The sequence below is a fragment of the Nanorana parkeri genome, unplaced genomic scaffold (assembly GCF_000935625.1).
Source record: "Nanorana parkeri isolate BGI_ZX_2015 unplaced genomic scaffold, ASM93562v1 scaffold682, whole genome shotgun sequence".
Taxonomy (NCBI): domain Eukaryota; kingdom Metazoa; phylum Chordata; class Amphibia; order Anura; family Dicroglossidae; genus Nanorana; species Nanorana parkeri.
The window spans coordinates 203,732-228,958 of record NW_017306950.1 but is presented as its reverse complement, the minus strand read 5'-3'; the positions used below and the strand labels follow the sequence as shown (position 1 = coordinate 228,958).

Below are 25,227 nucleotides of genomic sequence, written 5' to 3'. Positions count from 1 at the left end.
AATACTCCAGAAAACTAGAAAAATCAAGAGTGAGCTGCTAATATCATAAGTATGCAAGCACAAGAATGTCGTAATTTTTATGGTATTCCTATTTTTCATAAAAATGGCTATAATTATTAATAATTGTATTTAAATCTACATCTTTCGCATTAGGGACTGATTTATAAACTGTTCTCACAGCTCTTCACTGGGCGAACAAGATTCACAGCACTGCTAGGGTTGCCACCTTTTCTTCAAGCGAAACCCGAACACTCAATCGACGTGTGGACATTTTTTTGGGAGAATGAGTCGTGGCGTATTCATATATACAAATTGCCGCCAATTCGTATGTAAATATCACAGTTGAGACTATTTTCAGTGGGGGGCCAGTAGCCCCTATCTTCATTTTGGTTGCCCCTGTCTGCCTGACATCTTGTGTCCAGGTTTCTGCTGCCATGAAACCTGGACACAGCATTCAAAACCCGAACTGTCCGGGTGAATCCTGGACAGGTGGCAACCCTAAGCACTGCATGGACACTAGATGGAGCCAAGCAGCATAGGATATTGGAGCAGATTGTGACATCACTGCTCTTCATCCAAAGAACACTGTGTATTCATTTTTTAAAATATTAGGCATTCTCTAAAGCCGAGAAATAGACCTCTTGTGTTTTCAGAGCAGAAGGGCAGCTGCTCAGCTCAGCTCCATACAGGACCCAGAAGATTGCTGTAAAGCACTGTAGGAGCTTTGACTACTACAGTGTCTTACTATATCCCTGTGGGCCAACCAGCTAAATCCTATGGCTACCTATGCTGGCCCAACATAGGTCTGCTTAACACTGTATAACCAGAGTACAGCTTTAAGCCTTTAGATATGAATTTACTCACAGCACCATCGTACATAAGTATTAAGAGTCAAGTTTAAACAGCTAGATGTACAAATATAATAGAGATTTTGTGGCTGTTACACCTGTCAAGGTCTTTGTAAAACTATACATCCAGTCCTGAGAGTTATACAGATCTGCCACCCAGCACAGCCCTTTCTAGCAAGGCAGGAGACTGGATTTTCCTCTGCTGCAGTCAAGACATATACACACACACACACTTAAGGCTGTATTAATGAAAACAGAACTAAATTAGTTTTCATATAGTATCTGCCTGGAGTTCAGCTGTACCCATATCCACAATTGTGGAGGTACTTTTAAAAAACATATAGTAGCAATGTACACAGACAGAGTGTACATGGAGCAGGCATATGCAATTGCTGTATATGAACACAAAACATTTGTTAGCTTTGCTCTTCATATCCCAATTGAAATGGCTGCCTCTGTGCTTCGCAAGCAATATATGTAAGTTACAACTGAGCTCTCCACCCCCTATTCATTAGTATGAATAGGGGTGATCCCCTGGACAGTGTATGGTGTGTAAAGGCAGAGCTGGTGTTTAGTGATTGTGTTACATAGAAACACAAGGCAGGGGGGCAGCTGTTTACAGCCTACTTTACAATCCCACCGTGCAGTCTGACTGAGTTTCCCGTGGAGAAAAGTTTGAATTTCTAAGATTCAAGCCTAATAAGTTTATTAAAAAAATGAAGAATGCCTGCAATGTCATAAAAATGTGCACACATACATCATCACTGCACCTCTTCATTACCACAATAAATGCTAATCACTTTCAAAGATGAAAATTGATTTTAAGCCTTGAAGACCCATTCACACCACAACACTATATACTGAAACACAGTGAATGTTGTCAAAATTAATGGGCTAAAATTGGCTAACATATGTAGAAATGAAACAGGTTTAATTTTTCCACACTGCAATACCCTGGACAGTAATTTGTGCTGTACTACATTGCAGCACACATGGATTTGAGGTGTGTTGCGTGTGCACTTTACAGTGAATGGTACCATAGTGCACCAATGCACATAGTGTGTTACCGAAATGCACTGGTGTAAATGAACGAGATGCAGTACAGCAGGTCACACCCCTAACATGGTGATCCTGTAACCAACTTTACTTACTCATTTGTACTGCAAGATAAATATTTCCAAACTGTCTAATTTTTAGATTGTAGGCCCTCCTTACCATCTTGTCTTAAATTGTATTGTGACTGTAATGTCTTCCTTATATTGTAAAGCGCTGTGCAAACTATTGGCGCTATATAAATCCTGTATAATATAGGCTCACTGTTATCATAAGGAGTCTTTAATGGCTGCCAATCATATTCTTCCAGTCTAAAAATTAGAACCTGATTGGTGAGAGGTCTAATGGAAAAAAGAAGTTACACAACCCATGCTTTAAGAAATATCTTTAACGATCTTCTCCCATGTGAGCTTTGTAAAATCTGTCTGCAGCATAATTAGATTAAAGTCAATTAAAAGAAGAATTGTGTACTGCGTAAAATACAGAGGCTGTCATTGCAGACCAGGTGCCCGGCTTTCTCTGGCATCAATACTTTTAAAACCTGGGCAAAGAACTGGTATGCAGATCAACAAAGTCAGATTTCTAAATCACTAAACTTCAATAAACCTTTAAAGAGATTCTTTAAAGTAACAAAGTGCCCACCCAGTTATACTAACCTTTAAATCGCTCCCTCCCTGTTCCTTCTTTCATTGCAGCTACCACAAAAAAATCTGGTGCAAATGGCTAAACACTAGACCCAAACAATGGCACATGATTGAGCAACATCATTGCTCTCTGCAAGTGATTTCAATGCAGCGCACCACAATGCACAGGTGTGCAATTTACTGTGTTATGGTGCAGCTAATTTTAGCATTACTGTATTTGTACATTGGTGCCCCTGCCAAACATACTTATGTGTTGATTCAAATTGTGGTAAATGTATGTACCTCTAGAAAGGAATGCTTTACTTTTAACAAAAATAAGTCAAACCTTAAAACGGAAATTTTTTTTTACAAATAAAATTATAAAAAGGCGCCATTTAGAGTCCTGTGCACTTATAAAAACCTACTGTATGCTTTGGCTTTCTCATTGATTAAATACATTTAGTAGAATGCCTGCACTGAAAAACACTATTGCAATAACGCTATCGCAAACATCTGCTTTGTAAAATACAAGCTGCCTGGCTGCCATACTGATGCTTGACTAGTCACTTAGGCAAAACAGTGATTTTCCTTTGCTGCATTTATTTCTGGGAGTCAGAAATACTGAAGGCAGACAGCAAGAATTTCAAAAGGAGACTAGCAATGGTAGTCCTACATATTCCTCTCAAGACAAATGTAGTTTAAGTTGACATCAAATTGATGTCAAACTATAATATAGAAAACAAAAAAGCCTTTCTAAAGATTAATGAGAATTACCTGCAATGCTCAAGTAATATTTGCATACGGAAGTATATCACAGCATGAGCCCGCACATTTCAAAACCTTCACTACTCCATTTGTATACATTAGATTTATAGATGGATACAAGTATTTTTATATATTCAGTTCTGACAGGTAGTTGATATAGACCAGCTTTTTCCAAAGTGTTAGGCTTGTTATGGGTGCTATTTTCCCTAAATATAGGCAGGACATTAGTGGCCTTCTGGAAAGTCCATTAACTCCTTACATTACCCCAGGTAACATTGTGATTTGTGTTAGCTCATGTATGGGTGCTTTCATCATTGTATGCACGTAGGACACATGGAGCTTTTCAATAGTACAGGTGAGACTATGCAAAGATTGTGATGGCCATATTCAAGACAAGGTTGGGAAATACCAGCATAGGCAAAAGTAGTACTCACTTTAGCAATTCATACAAGAGTCCAGTAACAAAATGTCGGAATGTAGAAAGAGCAAACACCCCTTCTCCAGTTCCCTGCCACGCTGAAACTAATTGAGGCACTGCAGTGTTTAGGGAAGGATGCTTATATGTCTTTGGGTAATGCACAGAACAAGGGAATTGGTTGGAATATGACCAGTCTTTCTTAGACAGGTAAAGTAGGCTGATAGTTTATGTAAATGGTATCCTAATCCTAGGGTAGAGGCAATTTTTATAAATGAAACCCAATTTAAACCCAGCATGCTGCTAATCTTTTTCTTGTAAGCAACCCTAAAGTGTATAATTTTTTGCCAATAAGAGCCATCAGCACATATCTGATACATAAGAGCACTAGCTCCCTAGAAATATATATCATGTTGGGTCAATTTTTTTTTCTGCAGTTGGCCCTGCCCTTTCTTCATAAATACAGTATTGGCCAGAGAGGCCACCCATCACAGAAATGGGCCAATAAAGAGGGTTAGAAGCAAAACAGTAGAGCCTGGTGCTCAACCTGTCTAAATTTTGAAGGATCGGCATATCTGATCATTTAGGGTACTTAAGCTATCAAAAGTATTATTAATTTGTTTCCTGCAGAGAGTACTCTATATTGTTGGGACTGGACAACTGCCCCTATGAATTGATAGGGTAAGCCCAAGAGATCAGTGATCTTTAAATGGATTACGGACAAGATAAGGAGAACCAGTTTACAGTGGGCTCTCCTTGAGTTTTGCAGTGTAGCTGCCAGTCAGTTGTATCATATATGACAAATGAAGTGTGCCAATCGCAAAGTCTGGCATATGTATTCCTGTGTAAGCCCTCAAGCTTTAGGGGCCCAATGTCAACAAACAAGTGCATACAGGAGATTTTGATTTGCCACCTTTTTGCAAGATTAGGTCGTGAATGCAACACTATAAGCAGATGGCACATTTGTGGCCAAAACATAAACTCAGCAAAGTCTATATTTTCAGTGATGCACTACAAAAAGTGTAAGCTTGAACCATGAAAGAAATGGCTTTCTTCTAATCGTCAAATTATAGCATAGCAAAAGCCTTTCTAAAATGTAAAATTGTGCATTTTTTAATATTGTAAAATCACTGATAATTTCTGAAGATTTTCTATTACCATGGAAAACACTCATTTAAAGAAAAGATTCATATATCTGCAAACATGTTTGGGCATATTCATACTGAAGTGTCGCCACAAACAGCTGGTACCGAGTGGCAGTAAAACAAAAAAATCATAGATAGACAAAGTTTAAAACATTATACAAATAGCTCTTATATGAGCAGTAAAGTAAAAACAGTGCCTTAACATTGTGATCATTTTTTTTCTCCTGGAATTAATTAAATCAGCCCCATAATGTAAAGGATGCAATAATCATATTCCAGGCAGTTCTGAGAAAAAAAATTGAACATGCACCAGTACAGAAAAATGTGACTACATTTATTTTAATACCCGCCAACAACTGCAAGTATACAAAACAGTTGTCAAGAGGTAAGGATTGGGATGGATCCTATCAATCCAAATGCTTGATTTTTTTAAGAAAACCACAAAAAAAACAAAAAACAGAATCACTCAGAGCTTGAAGCCTCTCCTCTTCTAAGAGTCAGTTGTTATGTTTTATACAAGAAACAGGCAGCAGTACTCTTTTTATAAACCAACATCTAATTTGATAAAGTATATATATTTAGTTTAATTTATATTAAAACGATGAGCAACTCTAACAGGGCTGTGGCAGGGACCCAGGAGATGCTGTAATACACTGTAGTAGCTGGATCAATGTAAGAATATATTTTTATTTGTATTACTAAAGCTGGCGTTCCATTTTAAGCATGTTTCACTTATTACATTCTGTTTTATACTCAAAGTATAACTAAAGTCATAACTAAAGTCAAAACTCTTTTGATTTGGGTAAGTTGGTGGGGGGATAGAACCACCTGTCAGATTTTTATTCTCACATGTGTCCCCACTCTAAAGATTCACTCTAATTGTCCTAATCACCAATGTAACCAGGAATAAAAAGAGGTTTAATCCAAAATTCTGAGTTGCCACTAGAACAGAAATAAAAGGGGAAATCTTCGAGAGACACTTTTTTTCCCAGTGGCAACTGTCAAAGATTTCCCCTCACATTGGAAAGATATAGTCTTACTTCCTGTCGAGTCTACAAGCAAGGAAGTCCAGGGAAATCTTAATAAGAGACAGATGACGAAAAAAAACACTGACAGTTTTAACCCAATCATACCTATCCAAAATGTAAAAATACAGTTTTGGCTTTAAATATGCGTTAAGCTTATTTAAAATGTTTATAAAAGTTATTGGTACATCTGAAAAATTATGCACATAAAAAGAAACATGTATTAGTGCAAATTGGTTAAAATAAATTCAGTTGATAGTCAGGATACACTCCACCTGTTAGCCCTTTAGGGACATGTAATCTGCACGCAATCTGAATGTTTTTCAATAGCTTGTCTAAGCTTTAGTGTCATTTATAAATCTAAACAGCTGACCACACAAGAAAGCAACCACAAGGGGCTTATAAGATTTGTCCTATGCTATACATGCAAATGCATCACAAAAAAAAGTGTTCTTTTAAACAACAAATTGTAGTAGAAGTTGACCCAGGCTTATGAACTGGAATCACAATGAACCGCTTGGCAAGCTGGCCGCATATTGATGTCAAATCAATATTTATGGATCATATCAACCTATATTTTTCTAGGTCTGCAAAAGATGGCGCCATTTAATCTTGAAGTTTTTCATTTTGGAACCCAATTATATTGTATAGAAAACTACAGTAAACTAACAGTTTAGAAATATGAGGCTGTAGTAGTAAATTCAATTCATGATCTAGACATAGGGCCTTTAACTCATTTTGTCTTTACTTAAAAATTAGGGATATTTTAAAATTTAAAATAAAACAAAATAGAAAAAGAAAGCAGTGCTGCCCTCTCCATCTTCATACATATCCCTTCATATATGGTACACTGGTATGGTTTTTACAATACATTTAATAACCAAATTATATAGAAATTTCACATTCACACCGAAACCATCACACAAGCCTCAAAAACACACATGTTGGAAAATTGATGTATTTGAGTAATGATTAAGATTACAGTATTTTTTTCTATTAATCAGTAAAACATCAATGGAGCTGGACGTCCAACTTTCCAAAAGAAAGTGCATAAATGTCCATTTCCCCTTTAAAAAAAAAAAGAAAAAATCATGAACCACACCTCACTTTGTTCTGCTATTAGAGAATAGAAGGACTTGTCTCAACTCTTTCACTGCAATGCATCAAATAATTTTTTGCAGGCCCAAAGGGCTTTAAAGATCACAAGGCTTATTTACAATCAATGAAAATGAATATTTTCTCATTTATATATTTATATATGTACATATACACAAGCATCTACATTTTTTGTCTTCTTTTTGAAATGGAAGGTTGTTTAAGATGCTATATTTAGCAGCAATTGTGAAATTCCAGCACGTCTCCTATAATGAGCATACCTACAAATGGGATGGGGAGGGAGGTGTTCATTGCAAAAAAAATAAAAATTGCATCCTTTTTCATACAACCTGCATTAGTTTCACTGTACACGAGTCTATACACATTAGAAACAATAAAATGCACAGTACATCTATTGGTGAACATGTAAGGGATTCAAATTTTAAAATCCTCTTAAAATTAAAAAGTGAAAAAACCCGACAGCTGTTCAGGATTACACTGTACAATTCTAAAATTAGTCCTTTTCATAGTCCATACCCTTCCATCCCAAGAATGCAGGCGGGAAAGTTCCCATCAAAATTTGAATTCACTTCTGGTCAAAGTCAATTTTACCATATTACTTTATGCGTTAACATCAGGGACCATGTTAAAACTGAATATATAAAATAAGTTAATGCCAAATGATCAACTGTCAAGACTTGCAAGTTGCCATAAATGTTACAGCCTGTTTACAACTCCAGTCTATTAGTATTCAGCTACAACTCCAGTCTATTAGTATTTATTTCCAAATACAAAAGACCAAAGTTAATCCTTGCATTTGTATGCAAAGCAAAAGTTAGGATCACTAATAAATACACTCACTTAAAACTCTACAACTTGAACATGATACAAAAAGAAGTTTCGATGGTGCCGTTTAAAAAAAAAAAAAAATTAAAAGCAACCTCTGGTTGCGCATACTGTCCTCAAGAAATGACGTGCTAGTTTGTGGCAATCTCTTTACTGTCCTCCACAAAACGCATAAATCTGAAAGAAGTCCCATTTTCACTGCTCGCTAGTTTCTCCAGACCAGCTAGAGGTGCATTTGGTTCGGAGTTTTGCAATTTTTCTAAGTTTCCAGTCATGCCACTAACAGGTGAGCTCCCACCATTTCCCAAACTTCCAGTCATTGGAGTAATTCCACCATTCTGAATAACTGAGATTTCATTCGTCTTCATGGCCAATCCATTTGACAGTGCTGCAGCATACTGGTTCCAGAAAGTTGATGGATCCCCATTTCCTGTCCTGGCAACCAAGTCTTTTGAGAACATTTCTGGAAATTTAACTGGATTCCCTCCTAAAAATGCCATGGGTCCATCCACAGAAAGTCTTCTTCCTCTCCGTGCAGGTGTACTGTTCCACATGTGAGTGCCCATATGAAAATGTATTAGTATAAAAAAAAAAAAGTCAGTCACCTGGGCAGGATTAAAACATTTTAACAGATTAAACTATTGTTCACATTTTAATGCAATGTAAAAGGTTTACATTTTTTTTTGTATTTCCCAAAAGTCATGATAGATAAAAAAAAAATCTTCAATGTCAAAATACAGTAACTGGAGAGAGAGATCCCCAATGCTGCGCTGCTTTTTTCCCCTTTTTGAAAGAAGCTTGTCTTTACAGAAAAGCTTTCTTAAAACAAAAAGTATTCACATGTCTCAGTCTATCACATATCCCAGAAATGTGAGGATTATGCCTTATTCCTCATTTCAGGACAGTGGGCAGAGTTATGCAAATCACAGATCTCAATAATAAATATATCTGCTCTAGTCATTAGACCTGTTAAACAGTACACATTTGAAAACCTTGACCAGGTAAGGGGAGGGTGGGAATGGTCACGATTGAGGTTTTCCTGATTTGTGTGTGCAGCCAATATGTTTTCTTACAATGATAACACTCATGTTGTCCTATTCTGATCACCACAAGAATATCAGAGAGAATATCAGAATACCAACACATGTGCTATCTAGCATGTGTTGCTAGAAAGGACATTCTACCTACCACTATGCTTTTGTGATATTGCAACATGAGTTCAAAATGAAAGTTGAGCAGAAATCATGATTTGCAACTTATTATGGACATACAAGGACCAATTTAGAGAAACATGGCTTTTAATAAATTTTGTGTAATGAAATAGTTTATGGCAGTGGTTTCCGGTTTTGTTTCCCATAAAATTTAAAATCTCAAATCCAAATGAAAAAAACAAACATGTTTTCAGTTTCTTATTGCTTTTCCAGCACTGACTTTTATTCACAAAGCTTCCTGTAGAACCAGGCCTTAACCCTAAAGGAAGCTTGCATTCTGACAATACTATCTCTATTCTTTTCCTAGGTAATCTCTATTTTTTCCTAGGTACACATGGATAGATTTTTTTTTTGTTCAGAATCAGCATGTTTTGATTGTCTTGATTTAAAAAAAAAATCACAGGAACTCCCTTTATCTAAGATCTGTATGTACAAATATATGCATTGCTTCACAGACACTAGAAAAAAAAAATGTGAAGAATGAAAGCATGAGTGTGCTTTTCCTGTGCCATGCAGTTCCATTAGGGTTTCAAAAGTGATTATGCAAAATGCCTTTAAACGCAATATTTCTCAAGCCAGTGATAAGTGCTGTACTATTCTATGTGACTGGACCACCAACAAACTCAACCAATGTTGGACTTGATGGACTTATGTCTTTATTCAACCCCAAATACTATGTAACTATGTAACTATGTTTAAGAATGAACAACATCAATCTAAAGCTGCACCTAAAGTCTGGTTATCCTAAGAACAAGCAAAATATGGTTTTAAAAACAGGTTAAAGGGTTAATACAGAGATTTAAAAATTTGAACACTTAACATTAACAGATTCCACAATTTAAATCACGTCCACAGACTGCATGACCTAACAGTCATTATTCATCTCACATTTCTGACAGAAATCTCTAGAGAAATTCTCTGTCAACACTATGTGAACAAACGCAAGGGCTTAGCTACTGTTTAAGAACCTGAGTCACCCATGCTTCAGATGAATAAACATCTTGGTTAAGCACTTAAGGGTTGCAGCAGATAAACTCGCTTGTTCAAAAAGTCAATAGAATAACGGTTTCACATAAGAATGATGCTGTGCGTTAGGATAGGCTCCCGTCCCCCCAAATGCTCCCTTATGTGCCTACTTCAAAGCGTAGAATACCAGATATTCATCGAATATTGCATGTTGTGATCAGAATCACAGGTTACATGAGGAAACCTGTATTACTCAATGCCTATAAAGGACATGTTAAATAAACATCACTGCTTTCAATGTCTCTAGTTTAAAGAGCCTACGCATACCAGACTGCTACTTTTCAAAGGGCAGCGAAGGCCGATGAATGTGTCTGTACTTCTTCAGCCAATTTAAAATGCCTATGTCATGTCTTACAGTAGTTAAGATGCCAACAAGAATTCTGGGTAAGAACATGCACAAAAATACTGCACACGTGTTAAGTTATACAGTGATCATGAACACAGTTACTAGTCTTAACGTTAAGCGGACAATTTTTAAAGCCAATTTGTGCTCCTGATTAAAAAAGACTGGCTAGCACTCATATTCAGAAGTCTATGCAAACAGCACACAAACTCTTAGCAACTTCTAGCTTTAGATTACTGCACATCTTCCTTGAAGATGTCTGTTAAGCTGGCCATACACCTTACAATTATCTGCAGATTTTCTATGGTCGGATAGAAAAAGTGCAACAGATTCCTCCATCTACACTAATCTGTGTGGATGGAGGAATCTCCCACTGGGCCAAGCTTCAGCATCTTGCTAGTCAGCCTCACTGGCTCTTAAAACACCTGAACAATGCCTGCATCCAATCATTGTTTAGGTATTTTGACAGCCAGCGGGGCCGACTAGCAAGATACTGAAGCTTGGCCAAGTGGGAGATTCCTCCATGCACACAGTTTAGCACAGGTGGAGGAATCTGTTACACTTTTCTCTTCTGACCAAAGGAAGTCTACAGAAAATCTATAGGTGTATGGCCAGCTTTAGGCTGGTCGTTTTCACACTTCTCATGTTTAATTAAACATGATTGGTTACCAATTAAGGCAAAAGATATATGAAAGTATATCAATATAGCCTTTGTTCTAAATGCTCAATACCAGTAAAAGGTAAAACCATGCTGCCATGGGTTACGGCAACAGTCCCTTTTTAAGAAAATGCAAAATTTTCTGGAGAAATTTAGGACATCAGATCAGAGTCATCATGATGTCATCCGTGGTTTTATTTTAAAGGGACACAGGACAACCAGATCATTCAGTACCCAAGGTAAAAATGCCAAACTGCAGCCTCCCTTCCTCAGTTTATTATGTATGAGTCAGTCTTCTTTTCCTTGGTGGTCAGTTGCAAAGCTGTTAACCCTCTTTAACCCCTCTCTGCATTGGTGGTTAGTAGCAGGGTTAATTAATCCCCTTCCTCCCACATTGGTGGTCAGTGGCAGTGCTGTAACCCACACACACACACACACACACACACACACACACACACACACACAGGTGGCCAGTGGTAGTGTTCATTAACCCTTCCCCCCCCATCATTGGTGGCCAGTGGCTGTGCTGTTAACCCCCACATACACACTGGTGTTCAGTGGCATTGGTGTTAACCGCTTCTGTCACACACATAGGTCACTGGTAATGTTAATTTGTTCCCATCCTTGCATTAGTGGTCAGTGTCACTCCCCTCCCCTGCCACTCTCTCCCCCACATACACACACTTTTGTGCTCAGCCAGTGGCAAGTGTTAATTTCAGCACGCATCACCTTCCCATTCGTGATACAGCCAGCCTATTTTTGAAAAAAGCCAACCATAAAGGTGGCCATACACTGTACAACCATCGCGAGACCTTAGTCTTGCGATGGTTGTAAAGTGATTAAAAAAATGTACGATCTGCCCATCTTGGACAGGCAGATCGTACTCTCGATCATTGCAAGCCCGCCCCCCTAAGGGGGGCCTTAATGGCCGCAATGTTGAAAATCGTACGATTCTCAGCTGGTTTTCTAACATGCTCCTTAGACAAAAGACGTGCGACCGTACAGTAGAAATGGTCGCACGTCTTCGTTCACACTGTTAGATTTTCGTACGATCGCGGGATTTCCCACACGAGAATCGAGCAGTGTATGGGCACCTTAAGATAGATGATTTCTATTGTAACCTCATCTAAAGCGCACTTGTGGCACACCAGGGAATGAGGCTATGTTGGTGATATAAAGGCAGTGTTTCACTTTATCTCATGATGTCATACATGCAGACTGGGACTTCTGTTGTTGGGCAGAGCTCAATCTGATTTACAGTACAGCCTAATTCTAACTCCGGGTGCGGGAATGCATAGAATGTCCCAGTACCCATCAGACCGCTGCCAATCTGAAAGGTGTTCAGTCCTAGTCTGCACATTAAGCACCCACTCATAGCAAGACTTTAGCAGTTAGTAGGAGCAATGTGAACAAGCACCACCCCCCACCCCCCCCCCCCCCCCCCATATCACTGCCCACATGCACAAACAAAAATGTTGCACCTAAAGGATGGCTGCTACCCCCTCCATGGCCTAGCCATGGAGCCATCACAAAGAAAAAAAATAAGGCACCAGCAGATTTCCTAAATCTGTCAATGCTCAGATTAATGTTAAATGCTAAATAATAGTCCCTCTAAATGTGGCCATTTTTAATCATCTGCAGTGCTCAAATATAGAGCATTGTTGAGCATTCCTGAGTTTTACAGCTTTCTACTACAGAATCCGGCAAAAATAGAATGCAGCAACACTGCTGCTTTACATGTAAATGCATTACGAAAAAGTAAAACATTTAAATTTTCTTTCATGCTGTGCTACAACAGTTATCTTACTTCACATGACTCGACTGAAGCAAAGTTATAATTTAGTATGTGTTGTAAAGCAGTGACAAACCATTTTCAAAAAGTGTTGAAAGCACATGATCTCTCCCAAAAGCTTTTTTTTCTTTTAACACATGCCATCACTTTGAAGGATGCATAAATACCACTAGTCAATTGTAAGCACATTTTATAGATGTCTCCTAATACCCAGATAAAAGGGCAAAGGTTGAGGGACATTTTATAGTCACCTGCTTCTACACTTTATAGGACATTAAAATTATATTCAGATCTTTGCACACCAAAAACTAAATTTCTTAGGTTTGGTCTTTGTTGGATAACAAATGTATACAATATATTTTCTTGGAATTTTGCTTATTAACCAATGTTGTTAAAAATACTAGTAATAAAAAATAAAAAGTACAAATTTACTTGCAACCATCTAAGGCTCTGTCATAATAAAAAAAAATATTAAAAATTGATAGCTTATGAATAGAAATTGTTTTTTGTAACCAGATTAAAACAGTTTACTGATACATTGAGAACAAGCATAGAAAGTAAAGTCAAAATTAGCCCTTTCAGTACATTAGCAACCTGCTGTTATTTACATTGAGTATGCATCCTTTTGTAAAAAGGACCCATAATCATGACATGTCTGCAGGTCAAACTGAGTGATCATTCTTTTAAACTATCATAGCATAAAACATGCATGGTTTACTGGTTTAGAGTACATATTTCTGTACAGAGCAGACATCATTGGACCAGTCTAACACTGGTTGGCCAGGCAATATCTGCTGGGGTTGCAGAGAGCTCATAGACATACAAAATGTTTTCAAGCTGGCTGTAATCGGTCAATTTAGGTGATAATCATCTAGTGTCAGACACCTTAGAATAGATGTAAGAAACAGACCCTATTCAATAGCGATGCCAGAAATTGCACTTAAGATTTTCATAAACCACTTCTATTACTAGTCTGAATAAGAAAAAAGTTACCAACAGTGGGATGGCTAAATGTGTGCCTCAAATTTAATGCCAAAACGCAAGTAAAATATTTTCCAAATTCTAGATGTTTAGGAGTTAAATATATTCTTATTTGCAACCAAAGTGCCACAGAAGTACATCTCTATTAAAGTGGAAATGTCAACTACATCTTATTCTTAATTACCCCATCATCCCTAAAGAGCCCCAATTAACTTGAAGCTTTTACATTACTGGGAAATATTATGAATTCTCCTAGTCTCATATAGTACAATTACTGCTTATGGGTTGGTTTGTATGGTTTTTGTTTCAAAAAGTGAGAACATTTTCCCATTAAACTAAACAGTCAATATTAAAAAAAAAAAAAATAAAAAAATAATAAACAAAAAAAAATCAAGGTAAAAAACACATATATACACACATATATAGATGATATAGATATAGATATAGATATAGATACACACACATGTACACATAGGGATTTCTCTTCAGGCAGGATTTCCATGTACATCAGCATACTTGGGTGTATTTCAGCACAAATAAAATGTAAGTCACTGTTTACTAAGGAACTGGTTCAACAAAACAGTTTCACTAAACAATATGATGCTATAAAAGGAGTAAAACAATAAAGGACTTTGTCGCTCTCTCAAAAATGCCAGCAAGGAAATCAGTCCTTTGCAAAAGTGAAAGCGCACGAAAACACAAACTAGCTAAACAAAAATTACAATTTGTTGCGTTAAAAAAAAGTTAGCTTAGAGTATTGTACATTTACCCAAACATGTGTGAATTCCCACTAGGTGTTAAAGTGAACCTGTCACTCAAAATAAGCAACAATAAGGCTTTATAGCAAAATTTAGATACTGCAGTTGAAAAGCTTTTTACGATTAAAATACAGCAATTGTGCTGTATATATTTAGCTTTCATCACTTTATGCCTGGGCATTGTGGACAATTTTTCAATATGGCTGCATCCAGAGGGAATTACTATTACTTTGTGGTCCTGACAGACGCTGCAAAAAAAACATTGCATTGATCTGTTGCATGACCAAGAGTTTGTATTTTGACTGATTCCTGTTTTATTACTACTGTTTTTAACCAAATCAAAACATTCCTAAGCAGATAAAAATATTGTATTTTCTAAATGCTACCAAGGGTTTTTGACCATACTAACAGTAATACAGGTATAATAAAGTAGAAACAGGTATTTTATACAGTACACTTCAAGCTTTAGACATTTCCAGGGCCATTTTTTCAGGTTAGTTAAAATAGAAGGCAGTTGGTGTACTTAAGAACTCCCACATATTATACAATTTTAACCAATTTGTTGAACTTGGCTATATTTGGCAAGTTAAAAAGATTCTTTATAAAAAAGCTTAATTACTAAGTTAAGGAGAATAGCTATCCAAAAATTAAGTATAATGTACAAACAAACTACCCAAAAATTATATTGATATAGTAAACAAGTGGAATAGATGGTACTACAATTCAGTGATAAAAAGCACTGCCCCTTGTCCAGGTAGTGAACAAATTAATAACAGGACTAAATTTAATCAGCCCAACAAAATATTCTGGCAAAATGGCAGCAGAATGAGATACAGTTTTCACTGTTGAGGCATTTAAGAACAAAAATAGATAAGGGCAAAGGATAAAGGGAAGGATGAAGAACCACCATCAAAAATATAGGTATATCCTATTAGAAAATGATATACCTATATGGTGCATGTGATCTTTTTGGGAAACTGCCAAGTAGAAGATCTTAATAAACATACAAGAGGCAGGGTTTAAGTTACCTCTGGTCACAGGATTTTTTGTTTCAATCCCTTGAATGTGCACACTCAGTTAGCATTTCCTAGCAGAGCATGGGAAAGGGAAGTACACTAGGTAAATAGCACTCTTCTACAAGCTCTGTCCTCTTAGCTTAACATCCATATTTTTTGTTGTTCCTAATTATTCACCGTTTAAAAGGAGGATATTAGACCTCTACTTGAGCAATGCACAGGGGAATGAGACCAACCAGTCCTAGAATTGTTGAGCAATCTATGCATGTACTACCCCCCTCCTCTTCCACCAGTTTGTGCTTGAAATTACCCAATATGTGCCCAGGAATAACTGACTGCATTTCTTTACACAAATACTCACCAACCTCCTGGAGTCTCAACTTTTAATTAAGTACTGTTCACATACATACTGCAAAGATTATATTTCCCTTATTAAACAAAATGGTGACAATTAGGTCAGCAGACAAGGTCAGTGTGCTCTCAACAACGTTTTGACCAATATTTGGTTATGTTGCACTCCAAGCACTATCTGGTGTACTCAAACCAAGCAAACCCTAGGAAAAAGATGACTTTTGTTTGTAATCAAGTTAATTCTGATCATCAAAATTACTTTGGTTAATGCACCAAGCAGAAGATGGCATATTCTTTATGGTCAAAGGGTTCATTACCCACAAAATTAGGCCTACCAGGTCTCAGTGGTTGTTGAAGTGCCCTAACTGGAAAAAAGCCCTTCAGCTTTGGAATACTTGCATGTGCAACAGTGGTGGGCCATAAAGTACACACCCAACATACCATTCTAAAAACACTTGTGCTCTGGTTGTAATACCAATTCAATGGCTTCCGTGCTAACTACAACTTGGAATAAGTAGGCAGATTAGCATTTCATGCTTTAAATATTCATGTTATCAAACAGGCCAGTCAGTTTTTTCCTCTACTTTTGAGATATATAGATATATATATATACACACACACACACACACACACACACACACACACACACACTCTAAATAGAGAGTATAATGTATGCATGTATATACACACACCCACCAGGAAGTGAGAGGAAATCCCCCTAAAATTAGGAAAATCCCATTAAAGAAAGAAATTCAGTGAAATAAGTGTCCCCATTGAAAGATTCCCCCTCTATTTTGATCTAGCGACAGATCAGTGACAGTGATTACTAGAACAAACAATCTCCTTAACGGAGACACAGCCAGAAATGAAAACCTGACAGATTCTAAACTCTCATAATGTTTACAAATGTAAAAAGATGTTTTTGACTACAGAAAACGCAAACTTTTCTGATCTGCATGGTAGTGTTTTAAATGACTGAGGCCAGAGACAGTCACCAACTAAAAATTTCAGAAGGCAATCTAAATCTGCATATTTATCTCAAAACCACAGGTTTCTTTTAAAGTCATTTAGCCTTTACAGACTAGCTTAATTCCTCAGTTACAAATGTTCATATTGGTTGCATTATTTGCATTATATTGCTGAATGGCAAAATGTTACACCGTGAAAAACTCTGGAAGGTTTAGATATATAATTCAGAACAGGTTGAAGGTGGAACATATGCATGTCAACATATATACACTGTTGACAAATATCCTTTCACTGCACTTGACTTTTTTGCATCAGTTAAGAAAAAATAATAAAATAGTTTTACCTTAAGATTCCCTTTCGTAGTAAAGGCTCTGCCACATATGCTGCAGGCAAATGGTTTTTCGCCAGTGTGAGTTCTCTCGTGGATTTGTAAAGCGCTGGAAGATGAAAAAGACTTGCCACATGCATGGCAGTAGTGCTGTTTTGGAGTCCTTCTTGCCAAGGATGGAAGGAGAACAGGTGATGTGGCTGAAGAAGATATAGATCCTGAAGATGTAATACATGATGGTGGTTCCTTGTTGTCATGAGGTGAGCCATGTATGAAACCATTAAATTCAGTTTTTATGAGGGCTGCCAGAGGATTGGTAGCTGGGTTTATTGTTGAATTGGTGGTAATGGTCAAATTGGAGTTGGGCTCAAAAAGTTGAGAAGGTAGATCTCTCATCTGATGTGTCAGCATGTGCTGTTTCAAATTGCCTTTAGTGGAAAAGCCACGGTTGCACATTGTGCAAATGAATGGTCTCTCTTTGGTATGGCTTCTGTAATGAATGTCCAAGGCACTTTGACATGCAAATGTTTTGCCACAAATATCACAAACTGTATTTTTAAATTTATTCCGTTCTCTGAATGGAAAGAGCACACCCAAAGCTTCTTCTTCTTTTACCATTTTATCAGTGTTAGTGGAAGTCAAATCAAGGGCACCCCCATTGGCAGGAGTTGGAGACATTCCGTTAGGAAGTTCAGGTGGTAAAGCTTTTTGCTGCTTCTCTTCTGTGATAGGGAATTTCATAAAGTCATTTGTGCTGTTAGGTGACAAAGCATTCATGGAATATGTAGATTCTGAAGCTGCTGGGCTTCCAGCACTCTGGCTTTCTATATCTCCCCCAAGGGACAAAGAGTCATTAGTCATACGATCACCTTCGACAGAGCCATTTTCTGTTGACCTTAGACTGGCCTGGAGCTGCTCTACTAGTCCAGCATTGATCATCTTCATTTGGTTCTCCAAAGCAGTAATGCTTGAGATTTCATTGGGCATTGGGGAGGATGACCGGCTATCCTGGAAGACATCTGCAGATTTTGGGGTATCGGGGACACTGCTGTCAGGACAGTCTTCCATGTTCTCATCTGAGAAGTTGTCTAGGTCATCAATAGTTTTCTCGTCAAAAGAACCAGTATCAGATTCCATAGAATCAGGATAGTTTTCAGCAACCGGAGTATTAGGAATTTGTCCTCCCATATGCATTCTGATATGCTGTTGCAGAACAACAGCATTAGTAAATTTCTTTTGACAAATAGGACATGAATGCTGTACTCTAAGTGGTGGCATGGCACGGTGAACACTGTAATGGGTCTTTAGGTTACCTTTTGTGGTAAAAGCACGGCCACATACTTTGCATTTGAAGGGTCTTTCTCCAGTGTGGGTACGGTAATGCATTTTCAGGGCACTCTGACAACTCAGTACCCGATGGCAAATTACACACTCATTGGGGTCACTAGACTTTTTGTCAATGTTTTCTACAAGCTGCTGCAGTTTTGAAGTCTCTGATGTAGGAGCTGCATCCAAAAGACCCCCAAATGGAAATGTTGCTTTAAACTGCTCTGACATTAGTGGTAGAAGTGGGTTAGGAAAATTTGCAGTATTGGTAGAACCAGAATCACCTGCAGGAGAACAGTCCGCACTGTTATAATTTTGAAAGTTATTTGAATGCTGTGAATTTTCTTCACATTTCTCTTCAAAGCTCGGCAATTCACTGGCTTCAGCATCTTCTGGAAGACTGCTATTTTTTTTAATCAGTGGTTCTGAGCTTGTCAAATCACTTTTTACTGACTCTGAAGGACTAGCTAGTGGATGACTAATAGCAATAGGCTGAATCTCCTCAGTTTTAATAAATGGTGTTAAGTTGGAAATGGTTGGTGGGAGGGGCATCCCAACAGAAGTAGTCAGTGTAGGCAACACTGGTTTAGTGTCCAGCCAGTTGGTTACGGGCTTTTCAGGTGGTATTGACATCCCATATGGGATTCCTGTACTTGTAGGTATGTTGTCTAAATGCTCTGGCACTGGATATGGATTCATCTGAATGTGAGGATATTTATCTTTGTGACGTTGAAAGTGTACTTTTAGATTCCCTTTGGTGGAAAACCGGTTTCCACAAATGTTGCATTTAAATGGCCTCTCACCCGTATGAGACCGAAGGTGGATCTGCAAGGCACTGTCACTACCGAAGACCTTTGCACAGAACCTACACTTGTGTTTGAAGAATGCTTCATCAGATGCGCTCTTTGTTTCAAAAGCAGATACACTGGCTGGCTTGTTTTTCCTCAGAGAATTTAAGTCCTCTGCTGTTGTTCCAACACTGGGCAATGTATTAGGAAAAAGGGTGTTACTCGAGACAGGTTGAGGTAGTAGTGGGTTAGACATGGGACTTAATAAACTGCTTACTGCAAAAGCTGGTGAAGATGTTACCGGTACTGGTGGGTTACTGACCTGTGAGCCACCAGTGGTTGCAGGTACTCTGTCTGAAGAGGATGGATTAATCGTCGTCAATGTATTAATATTTGGAGAGGAACTACTGCTGGATGGAATAGTGTTAGGGCTGCTCCGAGGTAGCTGTACTGGGGGTAGTTGCTTTATACCACTAATGCTAGCAGATTGACTAGCAAGATTTTGTGCTAAGCCAGCTGCTACTGCCAGCTGTTGAGACAAGTGGGAACTCAATGTAGCCAGTGGAGTAGCTGATAATCTCAGTGTCCCTTGAGACCCACTAGAAGTTGCAGGTATCTCTGCACTTTGTGAAGCCAGCAGTAATATTTGGTGCCGTATTTGCTCAATCAGGTGAAGCTGATGTATCTGCTGCTGCTGTAGTGCCAAGAGTTGTTCCATTAGTGCAGGCACAGCCAATTTATTGTTGGTGACCCCTTTAGATTTTGCTTCTTGTGAGAACTGTGCTACTGCCACCCTAGTGCTCTGAAGGTTTTCAATGATAACATTGCTGTTAATAACAGAGAAGTTGCCCAAAGTTGTCAGATCCCTTACTTGAGGTAGTGAGGTTGTAATAGCTGAGGTACCCAATGTGGAATTATTACTGCTTGAAACTCCATTGTCCACTTGGTTGGAACCACTGCTGCTATTGCTAGCTTCGATCTCCACCTCCATGGATTCTTCTTTGTCAGGCTTATTAGGTTCTGAAAGGTCACTACAGTCTGCTTGATCTGTGTTATTAACGGTGTCATTCATGTGCTCGTCAGGATTATCTGAGGGGGGACTTGGAGAACTTGTTCCAGCAGGAGGTGGTGGATTTTCATTCACAATTAGAACCAATTGATTTTTAGTGCAGTTCTTCTTATGCTGCAACAAATCTGATAATTCAAAGAACTCAGCACAGCATCTGCTACAGACATGAGCCTCCTTGTTCTTGGGTGTCCGATGAGTTTGACCTCTCTCTGCAACTCCTTAAAAATATATATATATAGATTATTATTAACAGATTATAACAAATAACTTCAAGCCATGTAGACTTTACAACACTTTCTAGCTTTTGTAATTTATTGCAAGCTAGTTTTTTTGGGTAGGAAAACAAAAACACCACAACTTTCTCTTTTCTTCTGTAATCTTAAAGCATGGATAATAAGCCCTGGTGCCTTAGATAATCATTTACCTTCAATAATCCATCAAAATATAAAAATACCACAAGAGAAGCCATCAGGCAATAATGAAATTCCATAGCAGATATTGATTTTCAATATTTCATGCTCTTTTTTTGAGTAGCTCTCCACACAACATTTGAATGATTCTTGTAAGTGTAAGAAGTATCCAGTGGTCTTAAAGTATGCAGGACAATTCACCCAGCACCACTGAAGTAATTTTAATTATGAAATGCTAGTGCTAACAACTTTTATGTACAATAAAACCTGAACTGTATACAAATTAAAAATAGATTTCATACATACACATTTAATATACAAATGCAAATTTTTTTCTCTAATTTGCAAAGTCGATAAATACAAGGAAAATAGCATATAATTTTTTTTTAGTGATCATCAATGAAGTAAAATAGTTTCATTTTGGTTGCTCACCAATTTGTTTTTCCCACTAGTTGCTCACATGTCTTATCACAACTAGTGCCATTTGCAAATTAAACATAAGACTCCCGACTAACAAACTAACTGATCCTATTGAAAACAGGATGGTTTCCTATTGTTCACCCAGCGTGAAGACAAACTTCAGTTGTTCAAAATTGTGTGTGGTTATCTTACAAGGCTGAGAAAAAAAAAATGCCTTTCCATGTGCTTTAAAATGGTAAAATATACTTTATAAATGTGTCTATGTTTATAGGGCATAACAGTGAACGCTCTCATGTTTTGACAAGCAATATATGCATTTTAGATGCAGCTCTTTTCCCATGAAAATTCAGCTTCTAATATATTCAAGAGAAATCTTTCACATTTCCATATGTAATGGTTATGTCCCCATCTACTTTTACAGCCAATTATGAGGGAACAAAAAGCCATTCTGTTTGTGCACACATTTTGAACAAAATGCATTAAAACTATTATGTCAGCATGTTCATTTAAGCTCTACATTCAGTGGAAAATACTTTTCAACCAGATCACATTTATCAAAACATAATGCCACTTTAAAACACAGTTTTGCTTGGTCAGCTGTGCTTAGGCAAATAATAGCAAATTCACGACTAAACAGCTTGTAGAGGGGGCCAACGAACTCTCTCTCCTAAACGGGATGTGCTTTCCCAAAACTTTTAGAGGAGAAAGAACTATTAACTTTAAAAAATCGACAGCTTACAGTCACAAAAGCAGTGATCAAGCTTTGGCAAGGGTTGGACACACATTTCAACATTACACAGCAAGCAAACCACTAATTCTAAAATGGATATGTGAAAGTTTCAAGACTAGGGAGAATTATAAAAGTGTGTACCTACGTTCATTTTTAAAAACAAATTTCATTTCTTCTACTTCCGATTTCATTTCTTCTGATTCTTTATTGATCCTCAATTGCAACAAATCCAGTGTACCTAGAAGTACAAAAACGCAAATGTGGGGAAATGTAAAAATATACAGATAATTGTGATTAATGACAATCTGGACTTTAATTGAAGGCTAAGTTTTGTAAAACTGCATAGCTACAAGATATTTAAGATAACTATTTCCCCTCATTTATACACATTTGTTTTAGGTTTAATCCATTTCATGAAGAGGAAAAAAAGCAGATCAGAGAAAGCATTAAACAGAAACTCAGCAGAAAAAGAATACAATGGCAAAAGCTTTCCCCAACATACAAGTGCAGGTTAAATATGAACTGAAAAGCTTTTCTTAAATAATTTAACATTCATTTAGTTTTTTTAAATGACTATAAAACTGTATAGTGGCATTAAAAATTTGCATGCCAATATACAAGATAGAACAAATTCCCAATTTAGAGCAAGAATTCTTGTGATTAGTATAACCAAATTTAAAGTGTTGAAGAAAAGGTTAATTTCCTCTCACAATTTACAAAGATAAAGTTTAATTTCCCAGTGCAATTCACAAAAGATAAAGTTCACATTTTATAATAATGAACACTAGGTGGAGATCCAGATGCAGTGGTTTCAAGGGGGAAAATAGTGCATGACAGTCCCAGTATTACTGAAAGAAAGGCTCCTGGAGGCTACATCTACACTTTAGCTACATAAATATTGGCATTCAGACAAGAAACTAAATCCCAGTTGTTTTGGAGAACAATGCTCTATGGGAAGCACTTGTCAATCCACTATGGGTTTCTTCTGTTGTCTGAGGGCAGGAAGGGGGGAATAGGGTTAAAGAAGTAGTGGTGCTGATAAGGTGTAGTTAGTTTGTTAACTCCCTGCTAGGAGAGATCAGGGGGGGACTGGATTCTGAGTCAGCAAGGGAGAATCAAAAAACATATTGTAAGTCTGAACTGTGTCACCTTTTCCAGGGAGAGGGCCAGCAGAGGTTAAGAAAGCACAATACTTAGATTGATGTACATGTTGATTAGAGTTAGCAGACATAACACAGTGCGTTGTACATAATATACAGTATATATATCAGTATTTATTGCATACTATGCAATATATATTAGTATTTACTGCATACAAAACATTTGCCTTAAATATGTTGCTTCTTGAAGAAAAAAATTTAATAGTAAAAAAAGATGTATAATTTTGAGCTCAGTTTACCGAAATCTAGCAGGCAATCCACCTCTTTACATTTTCAGGACAGTAAATTAAATGCATCTCCACCCTGCTTTCTGCTACGGAAGGACCTGTTGAATTTCTTAGAAGATAAGACTGTTTGCAAACACTGAAGCCCTTCACTATAAGGAAGAAAAACAAACAAATGTACCCAGGCAAAGCCGCAGCTGGTACAGGTTCGAGAAGTCACAACCACCACTTAAAACCAGTGCGCCCAGTCACACAGAACTGACACCAGGATACACATAATCCAAATATCAACTTCAAAGTTTGCCACCGTGCTTCCAGCCTAACGTTTGTTTCTTTAAATGTAGCACAACTTAAATGTTACTTTTCACATGGAAGCTGCTAAATAGAAACATTACGAACATACGTGTTGTTATGTAAACTATAGTTAAAGAATTGTAGCCTTCAGTGGCTTTAATGGAATACTAATATTATTACAAGATAATCCTCTGCACTATTACCAACATGTCCTGCAGGCAGATTTAACCTTATTGTTCGAAACCTGATGTAAAAGCTATGTTAAAAGATTTAGAAGTGATAAAAATCTTTTTTTTTTTCTTCTCGGTTTGCTAATAACTTGAATACACTTTAAAAAAATTAACTCCTTCTTCCCTGCATCGCGTCCGAGTTAAAAAAAGAATATGTTTTAAATCTTATGTTATCAGGTGTGAGTCAAATAAGAAGAATAAAAAAAAGGTTATGTTGGTAATTTATTGCTATGGCGATCTGAAACCTGTCTGTGCTCGGCGCAAGCTAAAACAAAGTAATTATGTTGCAAATGTCTAGATGTTATTTAGAAGCAAACAAAAGACTTCTTTGATGTAGTTTGCATTCAAGCCATAAAAGTTTCTAAGGAGACAAAATACAAAACGGGTGGTGGCGGGGGATAAACTTAGGGGTTTTTTTTCTTTAGTTTTATAAAGAGCAAAAAGGAGTGGAAAACCATGATCAAGTGAATATACTACAAATGATGACATAGGATAAGAGTATACGATTAATAAAACACTAATAAAACTGAATAAATCTACAGTTTATATTTCAAGGCACCTAAAATATAATGTTAATTATTAAATTGCAGTTTTTAGGTTACAAAAACTATAAATGGCCGCAAAGTAATATTTAAGAGCATCAAGTCAGTGTTCCCAGCCTGTATGCATTTTATATTTGGTTCAGAAGCAGAAAAGGGACTTTCTTTGCACTTTTTGGGGGCTAGATGTAGATTAATCAGTAACCATCTCATGCTAGATGTGGTTAATCTTTTAGCCGCATGAGAAAAGGGAAATGTATAGGGTCACCTTTGTGAATGACTCATACAAGGCCAGCCTGCTGGTCACCGCTATTGCCGTTTTTTTGGGGGAAAAAAAACCCAAACTCAAGGAGCACAAGGAGTTAAGTCCTAAGAACAGCACTACTTAAGAAGTTATCTACAGGAGTCAAAAGGTGCTTCCTTCAGTGCAAAGCAATCATGGTACGTTAATTCCTAGAGACATCCAGAAACAGATTAACTTAACCAGATATCATAAATAAGAAGGGAGAGATCTGGAATGGAAAGTTGTTTTTTTCGCCCCCCTCTCTCTCTTTTTCTCCCCTTTAGCCAGCCCATGTGGAGTGTATTGTTTGTTAGTGAATAGCTCGGAAGGTCTGACCCTAAATGTTGCAGGATTTCACAAAAGGGCATGGGGAGAAGCCTGCTATTCCTCTAGGATGTTTGGCATAAGGGGACAAATCGCTTTTCAATGGGGGTCTGGTGTAATGAAATGGGGATTGTCACACAAGGTGCATCCACTGGATTAGCTGGAGAGAGAGAGAGAAAAAA

General features: G+C 37.4%; 1 protein-coding gene across 3 annotated transcripts in view; it reads right to left on the bottom strand.

The window, feature by feature from the left end:
* Positions 1 to 7,133: 7,133 nt before the first annotated feature.
* The window catches only part of SALL1 (spalt like transcription factor 1), a 19,869-nt gene continuing 1,775 nt past the window's right edge, over positions 7,134 to 25,227 (bottom strand). Inside the window, exons 2-4 of one of the 3 annotated variants that reach the window (XM_018563630.1) lie at positions 22,137 to 22,229; positions 17,263 to 20,649; positions 7,134 to 8,386 (exon numbers count right to left, since the gene is read on the bottom strand). In XM_018563630.1, coding sequence (XP_018419132.1) covers positions 7,947 to 8,386; positions 17,263 to 20,649; positions 22,137 to 22,229 — 3,920 coding nt within the window. In that variant the 3' untranslated portion in view covers positions 7,134 to 7,946. The remainder of the gene's footprint in view (positions 8,387 to 17,262; positions 20,650 to 22,136; positions 22,230 to 25,227) is intronic. The other 2 variants (XM_018563631.1, XM_018563633.1) reach the window with 2 other exon arrangements.